The following is a 23,452-nucleotide window of genomic DNA, read 5'->3' as shown; positions in this document are numbered from 1 at the left end:
CCACAACAACAACAGATATATAAAAAAAAATACCAAATTAAAAACTATTTTTTTCCTTACCTTCCTGTATGATTGTCCAAATAAGGCTCTGGTTTCAAGTCCAGTACAATTTCTTCATCCTCCTGCAAAATTACACAAAAATATGTCACAAAATAACTTACTTGATAATCAAGAGTGAGGCAGTGAACTACATGAAATAAAGAGTTTAGGCCTGTCTCTGTGATTCTTTCCATCCTTGACAGATTCAATTTCCAACAATGACTATTATCTTAACATGTCCGTAACAATTCCATCTTTTAGATACCCTGTTTCTTTATTGCCACTTTTTCTATATAGTGGCTCACTGTAGAATGTTTTCATTCTTTACTCGATCAATCCATTGCTACTCTGAACAGTTAACACTGAATTTCATAGGCTTCAACTTCAAATCATTTCATTCCTGTCCTCCCCATTGTCCATGTGTCAAGTTTTTTACTTTTACATGTTATGTTGGTGACAATGCCACTATTTTTAGTTGTGCTAGGCAACAAAAAGAAGTTGTGTTGCCTTACAAGGTAATGGAATACGGTCTCAAGCCATAACACAAAGGAAGGAAATGCTGGACTCCGATTACACGAAAGTTTAGAGAGGGAGCTTTGAACTGAAATTTTGGTGGTGTATCAATACATTACATAGTCAGAATGTTGTTGTAATTCAAATCTGTGTTAATAAGGGAATATACTGTTGACTTATTATTTATGTATCAGGTTCTGGAGAACCACAGAAGCCAAAGTTACTTGCTCATGGAGCAAATCGGTACCCAGTTTACAGAATGATGGAAAAAAAAATTAATAATATATAGCGCAGGCAGGTCGATAGACACACAAAGAAACACAAACATACACACAAAATTCAAGCTTTCGCAACAAACGGTTGCTTCATCAGGAAAGAGGGAAGGAGAGGGAAAGATGAAAGGGTGTGGGTTTTAAGGGAGAGGGTAAGGAGTCATTACAATCCCGGGAGCGGAAAGACTTACCTTAGGGGAAAAAAAGGACAGGTATACACTCGCACACACACACACACACACACACACACACACACACACACACACACACACACATATCCATCCACACATATACAGACACAAGCAGACATATTTAAAGGCAAAGAGTTTGCCTTTGCCTTTAAATATGTCTGCTTGTGTCTGTATATGTGTGGATGGATATCTGTGTGTGTGTGTGTGTGTGTGTGTGTGTGTGTGTGTGTGTGTGTGTGTGTGTGCGCGCGCGCGCGAGTGTGTATACCTGTCCTTTTTTTCTCCTTTCATCTTTCCCTCTCCTTCCCTCTTTCCTGACGTAGCAATCGTTGGTTGCGAAAGCTTTAAATTTTGTGTGTGTGTGTTTTTTTTATTGTGTCTATCTACCAGCGCTATCTACCGAGAGAGAGAGAGAGAGAGAGAGAGAATTAATACGAGGGCTATCCACAAAGTACATTACGTTTTGGAATTAAAAATAAATAAAGTATTAGAAAATTTTTTTATTATATACAGATGAAAGCCACACTTAAATACTACTTTTCTACATAGTTGCCATTTAAATTAAGGCACTTATCGTAGCAATGGACGATCTTGGAAATTCCTTCGGCGTAAAATTCGGCCGCCTGCGCCTTCAACCACATGGTTACCTCTTCTTGAAGCTGTGCGTCGTCATCAGAACACTGCATAGCCAACCACTTCTTCATTGCTGGGAATAAGTGGAAGTCGTTCGGTGCCAGGTCGGGACTGTACGGCGGATGAGGAAACAACTCCCACTTAAAAGATTTGAGAACTTCACGAGTGGCACTTGCCGTGTGGGCCCGGGTGTTGTCGTGAATCAGCAAGATCTTTGAGCCCAACTTTCCCCTGCGCTTGTTTTGTATTGCTCTTCTGAGGTTGTGCAGAGTTTGGGAATACCTTTGAGAGTTTATTGTAGTGCCTCTTTCCAGGAAATCCACAAAAATCACACCTTTTCTGTCCCAAAAGACAGTCGCCAAGTGGTTGAAGGCGGAGGCGGCCGAATTTTACGACGAAGGAATTTCCAAGCTCGTCCATCACTACGATAAGTGCCTTAATTTAAATGGCAACTATGTAGAAAAGTAGTATTTAAGTGTGGCTTTCATCTGTATATAATTTTAAAAAAATTCCAATACTTTATTTATTTTTAATTCCAAAACGTATTGTACTTTGTGAATAGCCCTCGTAAAAACACGAAACACAGAGTATGTGAATAAATAATACATATAGAGAAAAGTTCACAACTGCTATGTCAGTCCTGCAGAAAATCTACTGAAATGAAACCTACTGAATAGTGCACACCTTTCTGTACAATAGTTCAGGAAGTTTCATCTGAGTACATACATGTAAAAACCTAGAAACAGTTATGAGCTATAAAACTTTCAAAAACTCGTTTACGATAGAGGACTGCAGCACCATTCCCCCTTTCAATTATCGAACAAACGAAAGGATGGCTAACATAATGTTTATTGTATCTGGGATTATATAACAGTGAAGATCCTTAGACAAATATAGCACCATTCTTATCCGTCATCTATCAGAGATAATTGGAACAGCGAAAGTTCCCCGAGGCTGGACGAAGGCCCAGGTCATAGCAATCTATAAAAAGGGTAGAAAATCGGATGCACATAATTACCGGCCAATTTCACTGACATCAATTTGTTGTAGAATCATGGAACATATTTTGTGTTCAGACATAATGACCTTTCTAGACTCTGAGAAGATCATCTGCAGAAACCAGCACGGTTTTAAGAAACATCAGTCATGTGAGATACAACTGGCCCTCTTTGTGCACGATATACAACAGGCTCTAGATACCGGCTCCCAGGTTGATGCCATATTTCTCGACTTTCGAAAGGCATTCGACTCAGTTCCACACTGTTGCTTGCTACAAAAAGTGCGTGCTTATGGTCTATCCAATGACATATGTGGTTGGATAGAAAGTTTTCTAACAGACAGGGAGCAGTATGTCATCCTGAACGGGGTAACTCCAACAGAAACAAGAGTAACTTCAGGTGTGCCCTAGGGCAGCGTAATAGGTCCTCTGCTTTTACATAAACGTTCTGGTTGATGGTATTGACAGCAGCCTTAGACTGTTTGCTAATGATGCTGTAGTCTACAGGAAAGTAGTATCACACGAAAATTGTGAACAAATCAATAAGGATTTGCAGAAAATAAATGTGTGGTGTAATGACTAGCAGTTATCTCTCAATATTAGTAAGTGTAACCTACTGTGTATAACAAGGCAGAAATCCCCATTAATGTATGAGTACAAAATAAATGATCAGTCTTTGGAAGCGGTAACATCAGCCAAGTATCTGGGTGTGACTATTCGAAATGATCTCAAATGGACCAGATTACACAAGTAACGGGTAAGGCGAACTCTAGATTGCAGTTTATTGGTAGAATCCTGAAGTGATGCAGTCCTTCAACAAAGGAAATAGCTTACAATACATTAGTCTTAGAGTATTGTTCGTCTGTATGGGACCCTTACCAGTTGGGTCTGATTCAAGAGATTGAGAAGGTCCAAAGAAGAGTGGCAAGATTCATAACTGGTACATTTAGCCATCGCGAGAGTGTTACAAATCTCATAGAAAGTTTGAAGTGGGACACACGTGCAGATAGACGATGGGCTAAACAGAAGGGGCTGCTCACTAAATTCCGAAATCTAATCTTCACTAAGGATGTAGAGCATATATTATTACCACCAACTTTCAAATCACGTAATGATCATCATTCAAAGATAAGGGAAATAAGAGCTCGTACTGAGGCGTTCAGACAGTCTTTTTTCCCTCGCGCGATCCATGAGTGGAACAGAGGGGGGGAAATATGACTTTTACAAATTGTGCCCTCCACCACACATCGCTTAGTGGCTAGCGGAGTATATATGTAGATGTAGGAAACACGGCGAAAACACAGCACTGTAAAAACCAATGAGAGTTTGGCCACTGGCAAAGTGGCGCAACATAGCAGTGTAAGAGGACAATGCCCTACAGAACCAATTTGTGGCAGAGATAATAGAAGAGTGAAGTTTGTCAGGTGTGTGTGAGGTAGTGTAGTGACTCTGGACATTAGGTCAAAGATTGTACACAATGTAAAACATTGATTCTCATGCTCGAACAATAAGTATACATATAGATGACTTTGCGATATATCAGTGACATTATGGTATTCCAAGTTTTCTAACCCCAAGATCACATGTTGATAGCAGAAAAGAATAACAAGAGAACCAGTAGAATAGAATAACAGAGGACCCAGTGCTACAGTTAGGAGGTGTTGTTGAACAGGATGTAACTCATTAATAAGTGTGATGGTGTTGAAACATTGGTGTTCATTTGTTTGTTGGTCTTGTAAGAACTTTCAGTTAACTTCGCACTGTAAGTTCTAGGGTCTCGATTTGCGTTTTAGATAGTGCCTAGCAGTAACATAAAATGTGAGAGAGAGTACATTACATTACACATGTTTCACATCCATACAGAGCTGTGTTCCAAACATAAATTTTCATTATCTCTTTCGGTATCAAGATATATAACAGTTTGAAAAGTGCAGGACAACCACTTAGAGTACTTTTGCACTCTCTTCATTTTATATTTATTGGATAAATATGCTATAAAAGAGATAGGACAATTAATTTTGCTACTAAAAATTAAACAAACCCATGTACAGACAGCTATACTATGCTTAAGAGTATTGTCAGTAGACAAGGTGGTGACACTGGGATGTAAGAGCAAACAATGGTGCTGCCATCCACATTCACAGGTTACCAACACTATATGCACCAACTAACCGAAGACACCATGACATATGTTTGTCTTTGTGGTCACCCTGGTGTTTAATTACTTTCACATTCAATTCATGGTGGGAAGCTATCACAAAAGAATTGATCTGAATCATTAGTCATGTACTGCCACAATGTTGTAACTTGAATGTTCAATACCAAAGAAAATGATGGATCTACTGGAAAAGGAATAGATATTCACGGAAGGATGTTATTTGCATTCTGCAGAATGGAACAAAAATGGCCTTTCACATATTCATTTCTTACTATGTTTACTGTATTGTGTTTCTTTGACTGTTTTCACAAAGTCACTTGTACAGAAGCACCCAGTCTCAAATTATATGCTAAGCTATTTGAAATATATTAATCAAACAAGATTCTGACAACAAATGGGGTGAAGTTGGACAATTTTGGACTTTATTTCTGAAACCAATAATTGGTTTTTCTTTCAGAGCAATATTACCTTTTGCTGTAACATATCCAATTAAAAAATAAAGGAAAACAAAAAGAAGAGAGAGAGTGAGAGATTGGACACCTTCACCCAACCTGGGGGTGATGCCGGCTGAGTGCCTCTTCTGCGATAAATGTGGACTGTTTATGACTCCAGTGTAGTGGCATCTTCTGCCATCGAATGTATCAGGATGACCAAATGTAGCAGGAAAAGGTAGAAGGCACCATATTAAGACTCATAAAAGCTTTCCAAATGATTTGTTGTTTCCAACCACAGTGCCCTCGTACACCTCGATCTGTGTCACAGGGCCCCACAATGCTGAGGAGACACCCCAGCAGCCTGTGCAATGCAATGGTGTGTCGTGCCGGCCTTGGCCAGCGGAGTTGCGGCATTGTCAGGATGCAGGCAGCTGACTTGGCGGTCTGCATCCCTGCCGACTCAGCACTGCACGGTGTGAACCGCAGGCCACCAGCTGCGTCCTTCTTGCCGGCATGGCTGAGATCGCGGCGACAACTAACGCCCACGATCGATCCGGCGTCCGAAACTGCGGCCCTCGCCTCGGAATGCCTTCGGCGTGTGTTGGAAGCCCTGACGCCTGCCTGCGGTAGTGAGCCGTGGAGTGGTCCGCCGATGGCTGGCTACGGACCCCACTTCGGCCTAAGAGGGTCGAACCAGCGAACCGCCTTGGACTGTAATGCTGGCACCCCATCTGCTGCTGCTGCTGCAGCGTGTAACTGGTGGTGTGACACACCCCGCCGTCCACGAGAGCTGCCACACTTGAAAAAATCTCGTTAGAAACTTGCACCTATTTATATGGGGCTGTGCACCTCTGTTTTGCTAACGCTCTGCTCCGAGTCACATACTCACAACACCTAGGTTGTGCCAGTGGGCCCCTTCTGCCTGTAACTTGAGCCATGCAAACTGCTGCGTTTATGCTTTTCAGTGGTTCAACGGCCCTGTGGCCTCCATTCTACTTCGCAACTGTTGGTATGCGTAACTCACTGCAATCCGGCCCACACCTGGCTGTAACTTGTGCTCAGAATATTGCACAAAACTAACTCTCCCTATCCTAAATGGTGGTGCCGCTACATTATTCCCCTCTTCGGAAGGACCCAGTCCCCAAGTCGACCCTTAACTAGCTCTTAACTTGTATGGGTCGGCACCTATGGCATATTTCCTTACTATTAGAAACTTAAATGTGGTTTAGTGCTCCTTAAAACCATGACATGAAACAAAACGTTAAAATTCCTTACTGGACAAACACTGCTTGATCAACCCCTTACCTACTCGTATCACGCCCTCAGTATCCAATCCACTGGGACATGGACTACCCTTGGTTTCCTCTTGGAATTTGCTCTCCGCCTAATCAGAAAGAAAACAGCACATAACAAAGTTAAGGCTGCAATGACACTTGGCACAGAGATGCTCAAAACGATCGTTATTTGCCGTTGCCTTTCCCTATACTGAGCGACATGTTGCACAAGCTGTTCGGCTGATATGCGTCCCTCTTGCTTTCAAATGAACTGGTTTACGGATCTCAACAGACCTGGCTCCAGAGTTTGTTTGAACAAGGTCAGATTCTGCCTTGGCAAAAACTCTAAAGTGGCTTCTGGCCAATACAGCTGTGGCTGCATAACTTTTAGTTGCGTGACTCCTAAAATTGACTGGCAGGTGGAAGGTTGGTCCTATTATGTTACACTTAGTTCCATTGATTAAAATTCCGCTCCCCTCGAGCTCTATATGTTTCGCTTCTGCAAATACTCTCCACTCAAAACAACTTGCTATTACTACCAAATTCTCATAGGTGGAGAAGATCCAATGCACCCCGACCCGTTGTAAGCTCAATTTTGGTTCCACGATGTCCCTTGGACAGTCTATTCCTTTCCCTCTGGCTAAAAATAACTGCACCATGCATGTGTCCCATATTTGCAGCTTCACAGATCTTCTTCAAACATTCACTATTCTTGATCCAAACTCAACACCGACTGTGTGACTACTTTCATCCTTTAATTTACATTATATGAACTGGTGCAATAAACACGACTTTCCTGACCCAGCACTGTCGATAACTAAAAATTTAAACAGGAAATCATACAAATCTGACACTGTTCAACACGTATTTATTATGGCTTTGCCGCAAAATTTACTCCGACGCATTTATTTCTCCAGAACTGCGTTTGATTTCTCCTCCAACAACACTCCACACATGTCAGATGCCACACTTCCCTTTTCAGTAACCTGAGAACAGGGGTCAACGTTACCCTTCCTCCCTCTTTAAATTAAAAGGACTTCTGTCCGCAGCAGGCTATATTTGAAAATACATACAACATATGGAAATACAATGCCTAATTACTCAACGCAAACCCAGTGATACATTACACAGAAACAAAGAAAAACTACAGATACTCTACTACTTTCTGGATCGAAAAGCATACAGTACTTCATGCTGTACTCTATCTTTCTGGTTTTCTCTGTGCTTAGCACCTCTCTTCAATCTCTCTTTCTTCCTCTTTTCTTCCTATGGCACGCCTGGAATCACATCCGGGCAACCCTTAAATGGCCGTAACTGCCCAATGTGTACTATTGTTGTTCTAGTTGGCAGCTGAAGCTTAACATTAATGGGAGATGTGGCTTCAAAAACTTGGTATGGCCCTCGATACCTCGTGAGGAACTTCTTCGTTTTCTCTTTTCGCGTATAGGGGCTGGACAGCATTACCCATTGCACCACTCTAAAGTGCGATAAACTTCCTTACCGCTTTACTGCCTCTTCCTGCCTTTCCAAAGCCTTTGTATTCGCCTTATGTACCCATTTCCAAACATCCCGAATTGTACTTGCGAATCGACATACAGATTAACCGGTCGTTCCTTTCTGTAGCTTCACCAAATCAAATGGTAACAGCATTTTTCGCCCGTACACTACCTCATATGGAGACAAACCGGTATTTGTATGGACTTTTGCATTGTATTTGCATACAATATGCTTCAAATACTCATCCCACTGATGGTGATGAGAACCCACATAAAAATTCAGCATCTTCCCGATTGTTCCGTGTACCCGTTCTGTCCTGTTGGCCTGTGGATGCAACGCGCTCGTCCTCAACTTCTTTACGTTCAACAATTTACACAGTTCCTTCATTAAATCCGACATGAAGTCGGTCCCTTGGTCAGTTATTATTGTCTCTGGTACACCAAACTTCAAAATCCAGTTGCTTACTAACGCCTGCGCGACCATTGATGCCTGTTGATTTGGCATAGCCACCATCTCCACATACCTCAAAAAATGGTCTATTATTGTCAGAACGAATCTGTTCCCCAATGGTGTTCATCTAAAAGGTCCTAAGACATCAATCCCCAACAAAGAAAATGGACATGTTGCTTCTGGCAATAGTTGTAGCTGTATCTGTTTCCGACTCAAATCTGCTCTCTGCGCACCTGGTATACAATTCTTAACATATTGATCCACATCTACTTTCCTATCTCTCCACCAATACCCCTCTGCTACTCTCCTATTCGTCGCTCGTCACCCTCCATGACCAGATAACACGTGATCATGTGCTTCCTCTAAAACCTCATCCCTCAGTTTCGCTGGCACTACTACCCTTGGCCCTAACTCTGTTTCCCTGCACAGAAGACAGTCGTACATATTAAATTGTGGCTGCGTCCAATACAGTTTACAATCATTGTCCGTGTCCTGTAATTCTTGCCACACTGCTAGATCATAACCTATGACTTCTACTTTTGACACCTTCCTATTTAGTGCATCCACATTACTGTGCTTCTTCCCAGGATTGTGCACCAACTCGTAGTCAAATTCACTAAGCTTAACAACCCATCTAGTGAGCCTAGTGGACGGATCCTTCAACTCCAACAACAACTTCAATGCAGCATGATCTGTCACTACCCAAAATCTTCTCCCATATAAATAACATTTAAAATATGTGATTCCATAGATTACACTAAGCATCTCCCTCTCAGTTGTTGAGTACTTCCTCTCCGCTGCATTAAACTGCCTAGATGCCTAGGCTACACGATGTTCTTTCCCATCAATTCCCTGACTAAAAACACACATCAATGCTCGATTTGATGCATTGCATGCTAGTATAAACTCCTTTTCAAAATCTGGAAACACAAGAACCGGACTTGACGTTAACACTTCTTTCAGTTTGTCAAACGCTTTCTGACACTCTTCTGTCCACTCAAATTTCACACCTTTCCATAACAATCGCGTCAACAGCTATGCTATATCTGCAAAACCCTTCACGAACTTTCAATAGAAACTGCAAATTCCGATGAATGATTGCACTTCCTTAACTGTTTTCGGTTCCCGAAAATCCCTTACAGCCTATACCAACCTCGGATCCGTTCGCACTCGTCCTTACTGATAATATGACCCAGATATTTTACTTCTTCTAATGCAAAATGACACTTCTCCAGACTCAACTTCAAATGAACTGCTCTTAACCTCATAAAGACTTCTCTTAACCGCTGTCTATGTTGCTCCTTACTACTTGAAAACACTATAATGTCATCCAAATAGACAAGACACTGCTGTTGTTTCAAGCCCCTCAAGACACTGTCTAGCAACCTCTGAAACGTTGCCGGAGTGATTTTCAAGCCGAATGGCATTCTAGTGTACTGGTAATGGCCTCCAGAAGTAGAGAAAGCAGTTTTTGGACGATCCTCTAGAGCCAACTCTAACTGATGATAACCATTTGTCAAATCCATCGTAGAAAAGTACTGGCACTGTCTTAAGTGATCCAAAATCTCCAATATGTATGGAATGGGGTATGCACCCGTTACTGTCTTATTATTGAGGTATCAGTAGTTGCAACAAACAGAACCTGTGTTTCTTAGTTCAATCCATGGATTTTTTAGGCACAATAACAATGCCCACTCCCCATCAACTATTACTATGCACTATAATACCGTCCGCAAGCTGCTGATCAATGAAATCCTCCACAATCGGCTGCAAATACCTCAGTATTCTGTATGGTTTACGGTATCAAGTACTTCATTCCTTGTTGGTATCCTATGTTGAACTAATGGAGTTGCTGGCAACGGCCCTTGCGGAAAAAAACAAATCCTTCTTCCACATGCTCTCTTTCTCCTCCTTTCAAATACTTAATTTTGTCACACAATGCAGTTCTATCGGCAGTTAGTGGTTGATCGCTTCGCCTACCTCTCAAACACCAGTCTTCGTCATCTGGCACATCCAAATTTGCTACTAAAACGCCTTTCCTAAAATTCACGTCTACAGCGCTAAAATTATACACGTTCACGGGAACTACTCGCCCGTCGTTCCTCTCCTGTATACGTACAACACTACGTTTCACAAAACAACCCAATGAACGCAAAACTTCATTATCCTGCAATGGTTCAATAACACATACTGAACCCACAGGTAGATTCAACTGTAGACTTACCCAAAGCAACTTCCCGGTGCCACTAGACACATTCTCACGCAAATGAAGCCTTAATGCTAATGTACGCGGTTCAATTGGTTTGTTCATTACGTTGAACACCCCTCGTGACAGCTCTGCACTGACAACAGTTTCCCTAGCTGAAATATCATTCCACCAAGTTCCACAGTTTGTTGTCCACGGTCAATTTTGGCATGATGTTGATGCAAGAAATCTACTACTAGGATCATGTCGTAGCCCTCTCTTACCCATGGTACTACCTCCATGCTGCATGCCTTAAATCGTACTTTCTATTCGAAAGACAACTGCCACCAACCCCAAAGGCGTGACCTCCTTATCCCACACTCCACGCAACCTATAACGTGGTGGGTCTAGCTTCCTTCGTTCCATTATATTCCTAGTAGCCACTGACACTTGCGACCCTGTGTTCAAAAAAATCTTGAACTTTTTCGTTCCTATGGATCCTACCACTGAACATTTCACCTCTGCATACGTATTCGTAGCACTGCAATTAAACGGGAGCTCCCTTAGGTGGGTCTTGGGGCCCGTCTGCCGTTTAATGATTGTCAACCCCTACTAACTCCACTTCTCCATCCTCCACACTGCTGATTTCCACCCCTTCCTCTATTCCTCGGTGACTGGGTACATTGCCTCAGCGCATGTTCTGTACGACCACACTTATAACATATTATACCTGCTGTAAACACTGCTTGACTATCACGTACCCCGGTTGCCAAGTCTATTTCCTCACATTGCATTGCCAGCTGAATGGCCGAATACAAATCTTTCAGATTCCCTTCATGCACTTTCTGCAATATATGTGCTGGTAACCCGTGGTCTACGGGTAGCGTCTTTGATTCATAATCAAAACGTCTTCGGTCCCGGGTTCGATCCCCGCCACTGCCTAAATTTTGATAAATAATAAGCATTGGCGGCCGAAGACTTCCGGCATAAGAAGTCAGCCTCATTCTGCCAACGGCCTTGTCAAAGAGGGCAGAGGAGCGGATAGAGGTTCAGGGCACTCTCTTGTCCTAGGGGTGGGAAATTGCCCCTAAAGGCAGAAGAATCAGCAATGATCAATGACATGAGGATGCAGAAGCCAATGGAAACCACTGCATTAAAGACACGTAACGTGTATCCACAGGACATCTGGCCTGTAATTGAAGAAGTGTCATGATGATCTCTCCATTGGCAAAAGATTCCAGAATAGTCCCCCATTGGGATCTCCGGGAGGGGACTGCCAAGGGGGAGGTTACCATGAGAAAAAGATGGAATAATCAACGAAAGGATAACATTCTACGAGTCGGGGCGTGGAATGTCAGAAGCTTGAACGTGGTAGGGAAACTAGAAAATCTGAAAAGGAAAATGCAAAGGCTCAATCTAGATATAGTAGGGGTCAGTGAAGTGAAGTGGAAGGAAGACAAGGATTTCTGGTCAGATGAGTATCGGGTAATATCAACAGCAGCATAAAATGGTATAACAGGTGTAGGATTCGTTATGAATAGGAAGGTAGGGCAGAGGGTGTGTTACTGTGAACAGTTCAGTGACCGGGTTGTTCTAATCAGAATCGACAGCAGACCAAGACCGACAACGATAGTTCAGGTATACATGCCGACGTCGCAAGCTGAAGATGAACAGATAGAGAAAGTGTATGAAGATATTGAAAGGGTAATGCAGTATGTAAAGGGGGACGAAAATCTAATAGTCATGGGCGACTGGAATGCAGTTGTAGGGGAAGGAGTAGAAGAAAAAGTAACAGGAGAATATGGGCTTGGGACAAGGAATGAAAGAGGAGAAAGACTAATTGAGTTCTGTAACAAGTTTCAGCTAGTAATAGCGAATACCCTGTTCAAGAATCACAAGAGGAGGAGGTATACTTGGAAAAGGCCGAGAGATACGGGAAGATTTCAATTAGATTACATCATGGTCAGACAGAGATTCCGAAATCAGATACTGGATTGTAAGGCGTGCCCAGGAGCAGATATCGACTCAGATCACAATATAGTAGTGATGAAGAGTAGGCTGAAGTTCAAGACATTAGTCAGGAAGAACCAATACGCAAAGAAGTGGGATACGGAAGTACTAAGGAATGACGAGATACGTTTGAAGTTCTCTAACGCTATAGATACAGCAATAAGGAATAGCGCAGTACGCAATACAGTTGAAGAGGATTGGACATCTCTAAAAAGGGCCATCACAGAAGTTGGGAAGGAAAACATAGGTACAAAGAAGGTAGCTGCAAAGAAACCATGGGTAACAGAAGAAATATTTCAGTTGATTGATGAAAGGAGGAAGTACAAACATGTTCCGGGAAAATCAGGAATACAGAAATACAAGTCGCTGAGGAATGAAATAAATAGGAAGTGCAGGGAAGCTAAGACGAAATGGCTGCAGGAAAAATGTGAAGACATCGAAAAAGATATGATTGTCGGAAGGACAGACTCAGCATACAGGAAAGTCAAAACAACCTTTGGTGACATTAAAAGCAACGGTGGTAACATTAAGAGTGCAACGGGAATTCCACTGTTAAATGCAGAGGAGAGAGCAGATAGGTGGAAAGAATACATTGAAAGCCTTTATGAGGGTGAAGATTTGTCTGATGTGATAGAAGAAGAAACAGGAGTCGATTTAGAAGAGATAGGGGATCCAGTATTAGAATCGGAATTTAAAAGAGCTTTGGAGGACTTACGGTCAAATAAGGCAGAAGGGATAGATAACATTCCATCAGAATTTCTAAAATCATTGGGGGAAGTGGCAACAAAACGTCTATTCACGTTGGTGTGTAGAATATATGAGTCTGGCGACATACCATCTGACTTTCGGATAAGCATCATCCACACAATTCCGAAGACGGCAAGAGCTGACAAGTGCAAGAATTATCGCACAATCAGCTTAACAGCTCATGCATCGAAGCTGCTTACAAGAATAATATACAGAAGAATGGAAAAGAAAATTGAGAATGCACTAGGTGACGATCAGTTTGGCTTTAGGAAAAGTAAAGGGACGAGAGAGGCAATTCTGACGTTACGGCTAATAATGGAAGCAAGGCTAAAGAAAAATCAGGACACTTTCATAGGATTTGTCGACCTGGAAAAAGCGTTCGACAATATAAAATTGTGCAAGCTGTTCGAGATTCTGAAAAAAGTAGGGGTAAGCTATAGGGAGAGACGGGTCATATACAATATGTACAACAACCAAGAGGGAATAATAAGAGTGGACGATCAAGAACGAAGTGCTCGTATTAAGAAGGGTGTAAGGCAAGGCTGTAGCCTTTCGCCCCTACTCTTCAATCTGTACATCAAGGAAGCAACGATGGAAATAAAAGAAAGGTTCAGGAGTGGAATTAAAGTACAAGGTGAAAGGATATCAATGATACAATTCACTGATGACATTGCTATCCTGAGTGAAAGTGAAGAAGAATTAAATGATCTGCTGAACGGAATGAACGGTCTAATGAGTACACAGTATGGTTTGAGAGTAAATCGGAGAAAGACGAAGGTAATGAGAAGTAGTAGAAATGAGAACAGCGAGAAACTTAACATCAGGATTGAAGGTCACGAAGTCAATGAAGTTAAGGAATTCTGCTACCTAGGCAGCAAAATAACCAATGACGGACGGAGCAAGGAGGACATCAAAAGCAGACTCGCTATGGCAAAAAAGGCATTTCTGGCCAATAGAAGTCTACTAATATCAAATACCGGCCTTAATTTGAGAAAGGAATTTATGAGAATGTACGTCTGGAGTACAGCATTGTATAGTAGTGAAACATGGATTGTGGGAAAACCGGAACAGAAGAGAATCGAAGCATTTGAGATGTGGTGCTGTAGACGAATGTTGAAAATTAGATGGACTGATAAGGTAAGGAATGAGGAGGTTCTACGCAGAATCGGAGAGGAAAGGAATATGTGGAAAACACTGATAAGGAGAAGAACAGGATGATAGGACATCTGCTAAGACTTGAGGGAATGACTTCCATGGTACTAGAGGGAGCTGTAGAGGGCAAAAACTGTAGAGGAAGACAGAGATTGGAATACGCCAAGCAAATAGTTGAGGACGTAGGTTGCAGGTGCTACTCTGAGATGAAGAGGTTAGCACAGGAAAGGAATTCGTGGCGGGCCGCATCAAAGCAGTCAGTAGACTGATGGGGAGAAAAAAAAAAAAAAAAAAAAAAAAAATACATCAAGTGCACTTTGCTCAGCCTCCTGTAACAGAACACCATTTTCCTCATTGTTCTGACCCAAATAGTAAGTATAATCGTTAATTTCTCTTATTCTGTCCACAAATTTCTTTACCATATCCCCCTGTCTCGTCGTCATTGCACTCAACTTCTCACTAAAGTATCGAGCACTATTCTGTTTCTTGTCCCTTTGTAAAAGCCCTTCCTTCAACTGCTTAAACTGTCCTGCCTTCCTTAAGGCCTCGGAACACCTTACTTATGTTTTCGCTTCACATGTTAATCTAATCTTGGCTACATGTAACAACTGTTCATCAGACCAACCATTCATCACAGCTGAAATTTCCCAGTCCTCCACAAATGAACGCACATCCTCAGATGCCTTGCCAGAAAACGGAATAATCAAACTCGCGGCAGCTGGATCTATCTCCTGCTGCGGCATCCTAGGTAACAACGACTGATCCAATGCGGTCTCCCGCTCACTTCTAGATGTTAATTCACTTCTCAACTGCGTATCGTCCACTATCAATTGTGCTACCTTTTCCATCAAAATCCATACAGCTTCTGGATCCGACACACCTTGCGTCCCTGACTCTGCCATTGTGTTGCTTTCGTTCCCAGTTAGTCCTGAAACAAAACATTTAAGTAGAAGAATAACCCAACTCCCTACACCTCAGTAGCATCATACTCGGTAACCTCATACTCAACCCAATACAAAAGTAATTAAATGCCACAAAAAAAAAATAATAATAATAAATCTTACTGCCCCAAATACACTGCCGGCCGGAGTGGCCGTGCGGTTCTAGGCGCTACAGGCTGGAACCGCGGGACCGCTACGGTCGCAGGTTCAAATCCTGCCTCGGGCATGGATGTGTGTGATGTCCTTAGGTTAGTTAGGTTTAAGTACTTCTAAGTTCTAGGGGACTGATGACCACAGCTGTTAAGTCCCATAGTGCTCAGAGCCATTTGAACCATTTGTTAAGTCCCATAGTGCTCAGAGCCATTTGAACCATTTTGAACCCAAATACACTAACACTTATTCTGACAAAATAATAATAATAATAATAATAATAATAATAATAATATGCCTACGCAAAACATGTAAAATGGCCTGCCATGAGCCATACTCAAAAACACAAAATGCAGGGTATATACGCGGACAAGGAAAAAAATTTGCCAGATTTCCCGGTTAAAAATACACTTTCTCCCGGGTGGAAACATAGTTTTTCCCTGTTAACTGACAGTATATTTTCTCTCGTAACTGTATAACTTATCAATCCTTTGAATTGTTAGGTTTTATACATGGGCATAGAATTTCCTGGCACTTTAGAAAACGAAACTCAGGGAAAAAAACACCTTTTGGAAATATCTTTGATGTGCAGCAACACGTAAGCTTCGTATTTTCGTAGTATGAAAGTGTACATTGGAATTCCACCAAATACCGCATATTACTTTCCGAATCATTGAAATCGAGATTGCGATGCGCTTTTGTAAGCCAGTCTTAGCTCATGTCACGTGATCTCGCAAGCCGATGACAGCAGATATTCAGAGCTTCAGACACGTGGTGTAGTCAGCCAATAGCAACATCACTGCTAAGTACCGCGAACACACGAACAGGAAAAGTTAATGGTTTAAATTAATATATATAATGCTGTTACAAGAAAAACAATGCTTTCACATATAATATTGGTCTCTAAGGCCAATACGCTGCAAGAGAAGCTAAGCTTTCACATATAATGTTGGTCTACATTTTAAGATGTATCACACAAATGTGCCAGTAAATTTTTTAATAACGACATAAAAGTGTGATCTTCTGGGCTATAAATTCTTCTACATGGCTCGTCATCAAAGAGCTGATTTTTAAAAGAGTCCCAGATTCCCAGTGAAGTAGGCATCGACCTGATATTAAGCTTTTCAATGTAGTTTCGGGATGTAAATTTCCTTGGGTACCAGTACTTTGTTATCTCACGTCTGGTTTTTTGTTATGGCATAATGCCATACGTGCTAGAAGATGAAAACGTACACTTGAAATGCACCGAACAGTTGAAACTAGCCAATAGTTTGAAATTAAACCCTTTGTTTCAAATATATTGACTGCCTCATCGGAAAAGATTAATAAAAGAAAATTTCTTCAGCAAACCGATAAAAATAACTTCATTCTCTGCATGGCAATTAATGCTTGGCTGTCAGAAAGGTGTAAATAAAATAAAATCTGAAACTAATAAGGTATTTTAGTCTTGAGTAATTATGTGAATGTATTTTAATTCACATTATATCTCCCGGCCACAGAAATCAATTTTGTCTTCATTTGACGTGAGTGCAGTAGACAAAGAGAAAACAGCAAAATCACTAAATGTAAACATGGGTCACGTGGAGACTACCCGCTTCCCTATTATAACTCAGACTGCTCTGTGCATCAGCCCCGTATCTACGATATTTCCAAACCGGGGCAGTAGTAAGACAGTGGCGCCCCTTGAGCGTTTGAGATAGGACGTCAAAAATTCAAAAAAGAATTGAATTTTCAAAAAATTTTTCATTTTGTAGTGCAAATCTTTCTGAAGAGTCTGATACATAAAACATACATGTCCGAGGAATTGTAAGACATGTTATCTGATCTTAAGTGTGCCAAAGTGCAGCGCCACATCTCTTCGCACAGCATTCTTCTATCACACGTCACTGTATTTCGGTCTGTGGAATTGAAACGTGTATTAAGTATAGGATACATAAAACCAGTACGAAGAAGAGACAAGCAAGACTGTACACATTTCTTCAATCCTTAGCTCCTAGAATTTTTTCTCTCTAATCTTGCAACAGCTTTACGTAGTGTGCTTTCCTTTCTGCAAAAGTATCTGTTACCTCATCAAGGTTCGTCAAACGTTTTGCTACATGAAAAATCGAAATGTCGTTGTCTAATACTGAAAAAGCTGTAATTACAAATAGGCCCAAGACTGGTGTGGTTTCTCGACCTGATTACCTATATTTTGTAACTGTCTGTGAGATAAAACAAAATAGGCCTTTATAATACATCAGCAATTGTAATACACGCCAAATAAATGAGACTGTTTTGGCAGAAATGGTCACTTTTATAACACGGCAGAACATAATTCACAAAGTACCAATATCAAATGCCTATTAGGCCTACTACAAGCAAAAAGCTTTATGTTAGGAAATAGTTCCACACTTCATTTATACGCTCCAGTTTCTCAAGCAAGAGATCGAAAAGTAGTAGTGCAAAATTTTTATATAAATTTAAAATCGTCATATTCTTACATAATTTAAGCGATGTCACCGTTTCTTCTCCTTCCTCGTTCTAACAAACAATGTTGTCGTCACTAATTCTGTATCTATTCCTGCCAGTGTCAAAGCTTATTCGCCGATTAACTTGACTAACTCTGCCAGAATCACCAGTTTAGTTATCCCGCGATTATTCTCCAGTTAGGCGTTGTTATAGTTCGTACAACACGTTTTCCGCACTGCTTCCAGAATAGACCTTAAAGCGGCTGCTAGCCGGAGACTGTACAACTGGCCCTTGCTAGTATATCGATCTGGTCAAAAATTTTCTGTCAAAATTTCATTTTCTTGTATACACCGAGATGACAATACATAATATTTCTTATCTGTTATTCCTGTTAGTCGTTTATTTGTACCCTGGTAGTCAGAATCTATGGATTTCACTGGTAATCATAACAACACTCATCATTCGCAAACTCAATCAACCACATAATCAGACAGTGGTTGGCTTTCTTTCATTCGGCTATACTCTGCTCAGCTCGTATAGCCCCTTTTGTCTGCAGGAAAGTTTATTTCTAGATGTGACGAGGATTCCACTGACAGAGACATCACGTATACTATGGTTCAAATGGCTCTGAGCACTATGGGACTCAACTTCTGAGGTCATCAGTCCCCTAGAACTTAGAACTACTTAAACCTAACTAACCTAAGGACATCACACACATCCATACCCTAGGCAGGATTCGAACCTGCGACCGTAGCGGTCGTGCGGTTCCAGACTGTAGCACTTAGAACCGCTCGACCACTCTGGCCGGCCTCACGTACACTATGCACGCATTCACAAATCAACTTTGAATGTGTTCAACAATGTTCAAAAACCGACAGGGACACGTTTCAAAGTCATACGAATAATCGACAGACCAACTTGCACTGGATGCTAGGCGCTTTGTGAAACAAGGTTTTTTTCCTCAGGAATATGACTTCCCCCCCCCCCCCCCCCCTACACCCACACCCACACACACACTCCTAGATCCAGGGCTGCTGTGCAATTTGGCAGCTTGGCCGCGCCAGTAAAGTTTTTCCCGTGGTTTTTTTTTTTTTTTTTTTTACTGCTTACACAGCCAACAGCCATGTTTCTGTAGCCACAAGCGGAAGAAGATACTACTCAAGTGCGCATGCGCATGATCCAACTCGTAACTGCTAAAACAAATCTAATGTTAACAGTTGTGACGTCATGCTCATCGGAGGCAATTTGTTGTTATGAAGCATTGCAAAGTCTTCCTAAAGCGTTTGACACATTTTGCTGTTTTGTATGAGCACTATGTTTTGTTGCTGTATAGGGCGCATTTTCTTTGCAATTTAAGTTTTATTTCAGTTTTTTCTCTCCTTCATGTTTAATTGCTGCAGTATTATTCTGCAGTAGCAGGATACAGTAATATCCTTTGTTAGAGTATTGGTTCTTACCAGTCAAAATTACAAAAATTTAACTAAGAACAAAAACAATGAAAAATTCCCAGAATTCAAAAAAGTTCCTGGGTTTTTCCTGGTTTTATCCCGGATGAAAAAATTCCCGGGTTTTTCCCGGATCTCCCGGTTGTCACAGGTCATAGACATCCTGAAAATGGCAAGAAAATGTCCAATACTCAAACGAAAACTGGACAAAACTCGCCACATCTTGTGAATGTAATGCGGGCGGTAGGCTCGAACACAGTACTGGATAGACAACGTCCGCCATCCTGACACCAAATGTAGTGGCGTCTTCTGCCACCGAATGTATCAGGATGACCAAATGTAGCAGGAAAAGGTAGAAAGCACTGTATTAAGACTCATCCAAGCTTTCCAAATGATTTATTGTTTCCAACCACAGTGCCCTCGAACACCTTGGTCTGCATCACAGGGTCCCCCAATGCTGAGGAAGCACCCCAGCGGCCCGTGCAATGCAATGCTGTATCGTGCCAGCCTTGGCCAGCGGAGTTGCGGCGTTGTCAGGATGCCGGCAGCTGACTCGGCGGTCTGCGTCACTGCCGACTCAGAGCTGCTCGGTGTGAGCTGCAGGCGGCCAGCTGCGTCCTTCTTGCCGGCGTGGCTGAGATCACAGCGACAACGAGCACCCGCGATCTGGTGTCCAAATCTGCGGTCCTCGCCTCGGGATACCCTTGGTGTGTGTTGGAAGCCAGGATGCCTGCCCGCTGAGCAGTGGAGTGGTCTGTCGATGGCTGCTACAGACCCCGCGGCAGCCTCAGACGGTCGAACCAGCGACCCACCGTGGACTGGAATGCTGGCACCCCATCTGCTGCTGCGTGTAGCTGGTGGTGTGACACACCACGCCATCCAGGAGAGCTGCCACACTTGAAAAAATCTCGTTAGAAACTCGCACCTATTTATACGGAGCTGTGCACCTCTGTTTTGCTAACGTGCTGCTCCGAGTCACATACTCACAACACCTAGGTTGTGGCAGTGGGCCCCTTCTGCCTGTAACTTGAGCCATGCAAACTGCTGCATTTATGCTTTTCAGTGGCCTCCATTCTACTTCGCAACTGTTGATATGCGTAACTAACTGCAATCCAGCCTGCTCCTGGCTGTAACTTGTGCTTAGAATATTGCACAATACTAACTTTCCCTATCCTAAACGGTGGTGCCGCTACACCAGGATGACTTTATTTGTTTTGAAACTTTATAAATAATTGAAAAATAAATATAGCATAATAATTAAATATTAATACAAATTTCAGAGTAACATAGAAAGGAAATTTAAGAACAAAAAATGTGTTCACACATTTGCTTTACAAAATTCTGAAGAAACGAACACTCTTCTACTTCAGCACTAAAAATTGACTGCCCATCTTGTGTTTTACCGAGATACCCATGAATCCTGCTTATTATGGTTTCTTTGGGTTTTTATACTTTTCTAGACTTGTTAATGCTTATTTTTCCATTTAAAATTTCCATGACAGACAGGTCTAAAATATCATGGCTACATTTCTTCAATTCACCTGATTTACATTTGTACACAGGCAACACTCATGACAAATTCATAAGTTAACATACAGAGACCTGCAACAATAACTTCTTCACTCCACCACTAGACTATTACAGACAACTGTTGCTGCATTCACTGCATCGCACTGTTGCTGCCTTCATTAGGTAACATCTGTCGCATTCATGGATTTTTTTTCATTCCAGGCCTGCTCGAGAAATGACTGTCAACTTCACTCAGATTCCACTAAGAGTTTTCAAAGATTTATTTGTGTGTCTATGAATAGGTAAGTATAACTGATTCACTTCTGTTATTCTTCTAGTTATTTCTGTGAAGGGTCAATGAACTACACACATGAGACCAAGACACATGAGTTGTTTTGTAACAGTCAATGCTTAGTATTCCGATAGAGGTTCAGAATAATGTAACTTTCAATTACAGGTTGCAAAGCATAAAAGACAAAACTTGCAGTAAAAAATATCCTTGACATCTACCAATACTCTCTTATACTAAGAATCTCGCAATGAACACAAGTAGCAACTTGACATCGCTTAAGTTAGTCAACTGAATTCAGAGATGCTGTGCACTATTGGTGATCAAAGTCGAAATAACTAGTGATACCATCATTTGCCACTGTCTTTTATGAGGACTATACATTATTTAATAGGCAAAGCTTTGCAAGTAAAGTAAAGGCCTATCAACACTTCAAGAATATGTGTTATGATTCTCATTTTGTTTGCACACTGTGTGCATCGCAGTTTCATGATGGGAGCTCTTACACTCAGTTTAAACATTCTTAGGCACGATCTCAGTTGTTTCACAAAGAAAATGGTCTTTGTCATAATAGCGTAACTGCATCATATTGCAAACATTTTCAAGTTACTGAGAATTTAAAGACAAGCTCAGCATGTTCATAATTCCTCTACATCGTTTTAAGGTGTATGTGTTGTTAGTTTAAGGATTATTAACAATTTATATCTTGCTTAATTGAAACTTAACACGTAGAGCACACAGTTCAGTTGATAAATGGAAGCCTGATTCAAGCTATCGTACGTGGGCTGTTCAGAAAGTAACCTCCATTTGGCTGTAAATAAAAAACGTGTATGGACAAAAATTTATGATACACATCTTGAAACTATAGCTGTTTGCTATTTTTCAACACAGTCATCACTTAAATTTAATTGGTAGTCATAGCGTTTCATTAACTTATTAAAAATTCCTTCTTCATAAAATTCTTCCACACGGTGCAGCAAATCTGTCACAACATTTTGAAGTTCATTGTCATCATTGAAGTGCTCCAACACAAGCTACTTCTTCGTGTGAAAGAAGAGCTGAAAATCACTTGGTGGCAAGTCAGGGCTCTATGGGGATGATCAAAAATGTCCACTTTGAAATGCTCTGTGAAAACAAACACTGTCACGCAAAAACACAAAACCGGATGGCAGCATAAGTTGTTTTGGATGGCTTACTTAAGTTTCTTCAAAGTTTCACAGTAGTCATCTGAAGTGATTGTTGTTCAATGTTTCATAAATTCAACCAGAAAACTCCCTTGGCTTCCCAAAATACTGTAGCCATAACCTTCCTCAATGACAAAGTTCGGTAGGCTTTTTATGGCTTGCACCAAGAATTGGTATGGCTCCAAGCCATCAACTATTATTTCACTTGGAGATTTATGCATGCCAGCCAAGTTTCGCCACCAGTCACAATTCTGGTGCCCACCGAACACATCTTTTGAGAGCCTACGATATCGGAGACAATCATCATCACGATTTCCTTTCAGTGAGTCGAGTAGAAACTTGGTGAATGCTATGCCTCCATTGATTTCTGTGCTGGTAGGCTACAGCTTTTCTCTCTCCACTGCATTCCGCATTTCTCCTCTCCTCTTAAGACCTTCGCATTTCTCCTATCCTCTTAAGACCTTCACTAATCTGGTCTGAACATCTCTTCTAGGCTACCCAGTCGGTCTTTCTCCTAGTACCTCCATCTCCAAATACTCACACGTAGTTCGGATCTGGTGCATTTGCTTCACATGACCTAGTAATTTCAGTCTCGCAGCACTCATTCTTTACTCTATTGTCAAGGTCACTTACAGGTACCTCCTTATGTATTTGTTCTTTACTCTGTCTCTCGTGGTTTTTTGTAGAGCTGACCTAAGGAATTTCATTTTACGTGCTTGTATTTGGCTCTCTTCCCTATTATTTATGACTTAGGTCACCAGACTATATGTCATGATTGGCAGGAGACAGGTTTTATAGATGGTCTGCTTAAGCTCTTAGAGGTCTCTCTTGTCCCAGATTAGGTTTTGTACTTGATGGAAGAAGCTACAGCCTTTTGCTACTTTGTTTAAAACTTCTAGTTTGGCACTTTAATCATTTGTTATGACATTACCCA

At 41.5% G+C, this 23,452-nt stretch overlaps 1 protein-coding gene across 2 annotated transcripts in view; it reads right to left on the bottom strand.

The window, feature by feature from the left end:
• Positions 1 to 23,452, bottom strand: part of LOC124802403 — a 104,953-nt gene that overhangs the window by 19,187 nt on the left and 62,314 nt on the right. For both annotated transcript variants that reach the window (XM_047263156.1, XM_047263157.1), the window contains one exon: positions 61 to 122. In XM_047263156.1, the coding sequence (XP_047119112.1) occupies positions 61 to 122 (62 nt within the window). The remainder of the gene's footprint in view (positions 1 to 60; positions 123 to 23,452) is intronic.

This window comes from Schistocerca piceifrons, chromosome 6 (assembly GCF_021461385.2).
Source record: "Schistocerca piceifrons isolate TAMUIC-IGC-003096 chromosome 6, iqSchPice1.1, whole genome shotgun sequence".
NCBI classification, from domain to species: Eukaryota; Metazoa; Arthropoda; class Insecta; order Orthoptera; family Acrididae; genus Schistocerca; species Schistocerca piceifrons.
The sequence above is the reverse complement of the archived record's forward strand: the minus strand, read 5'-3'. Positions and strand labels throughout refer to the sequence as shown.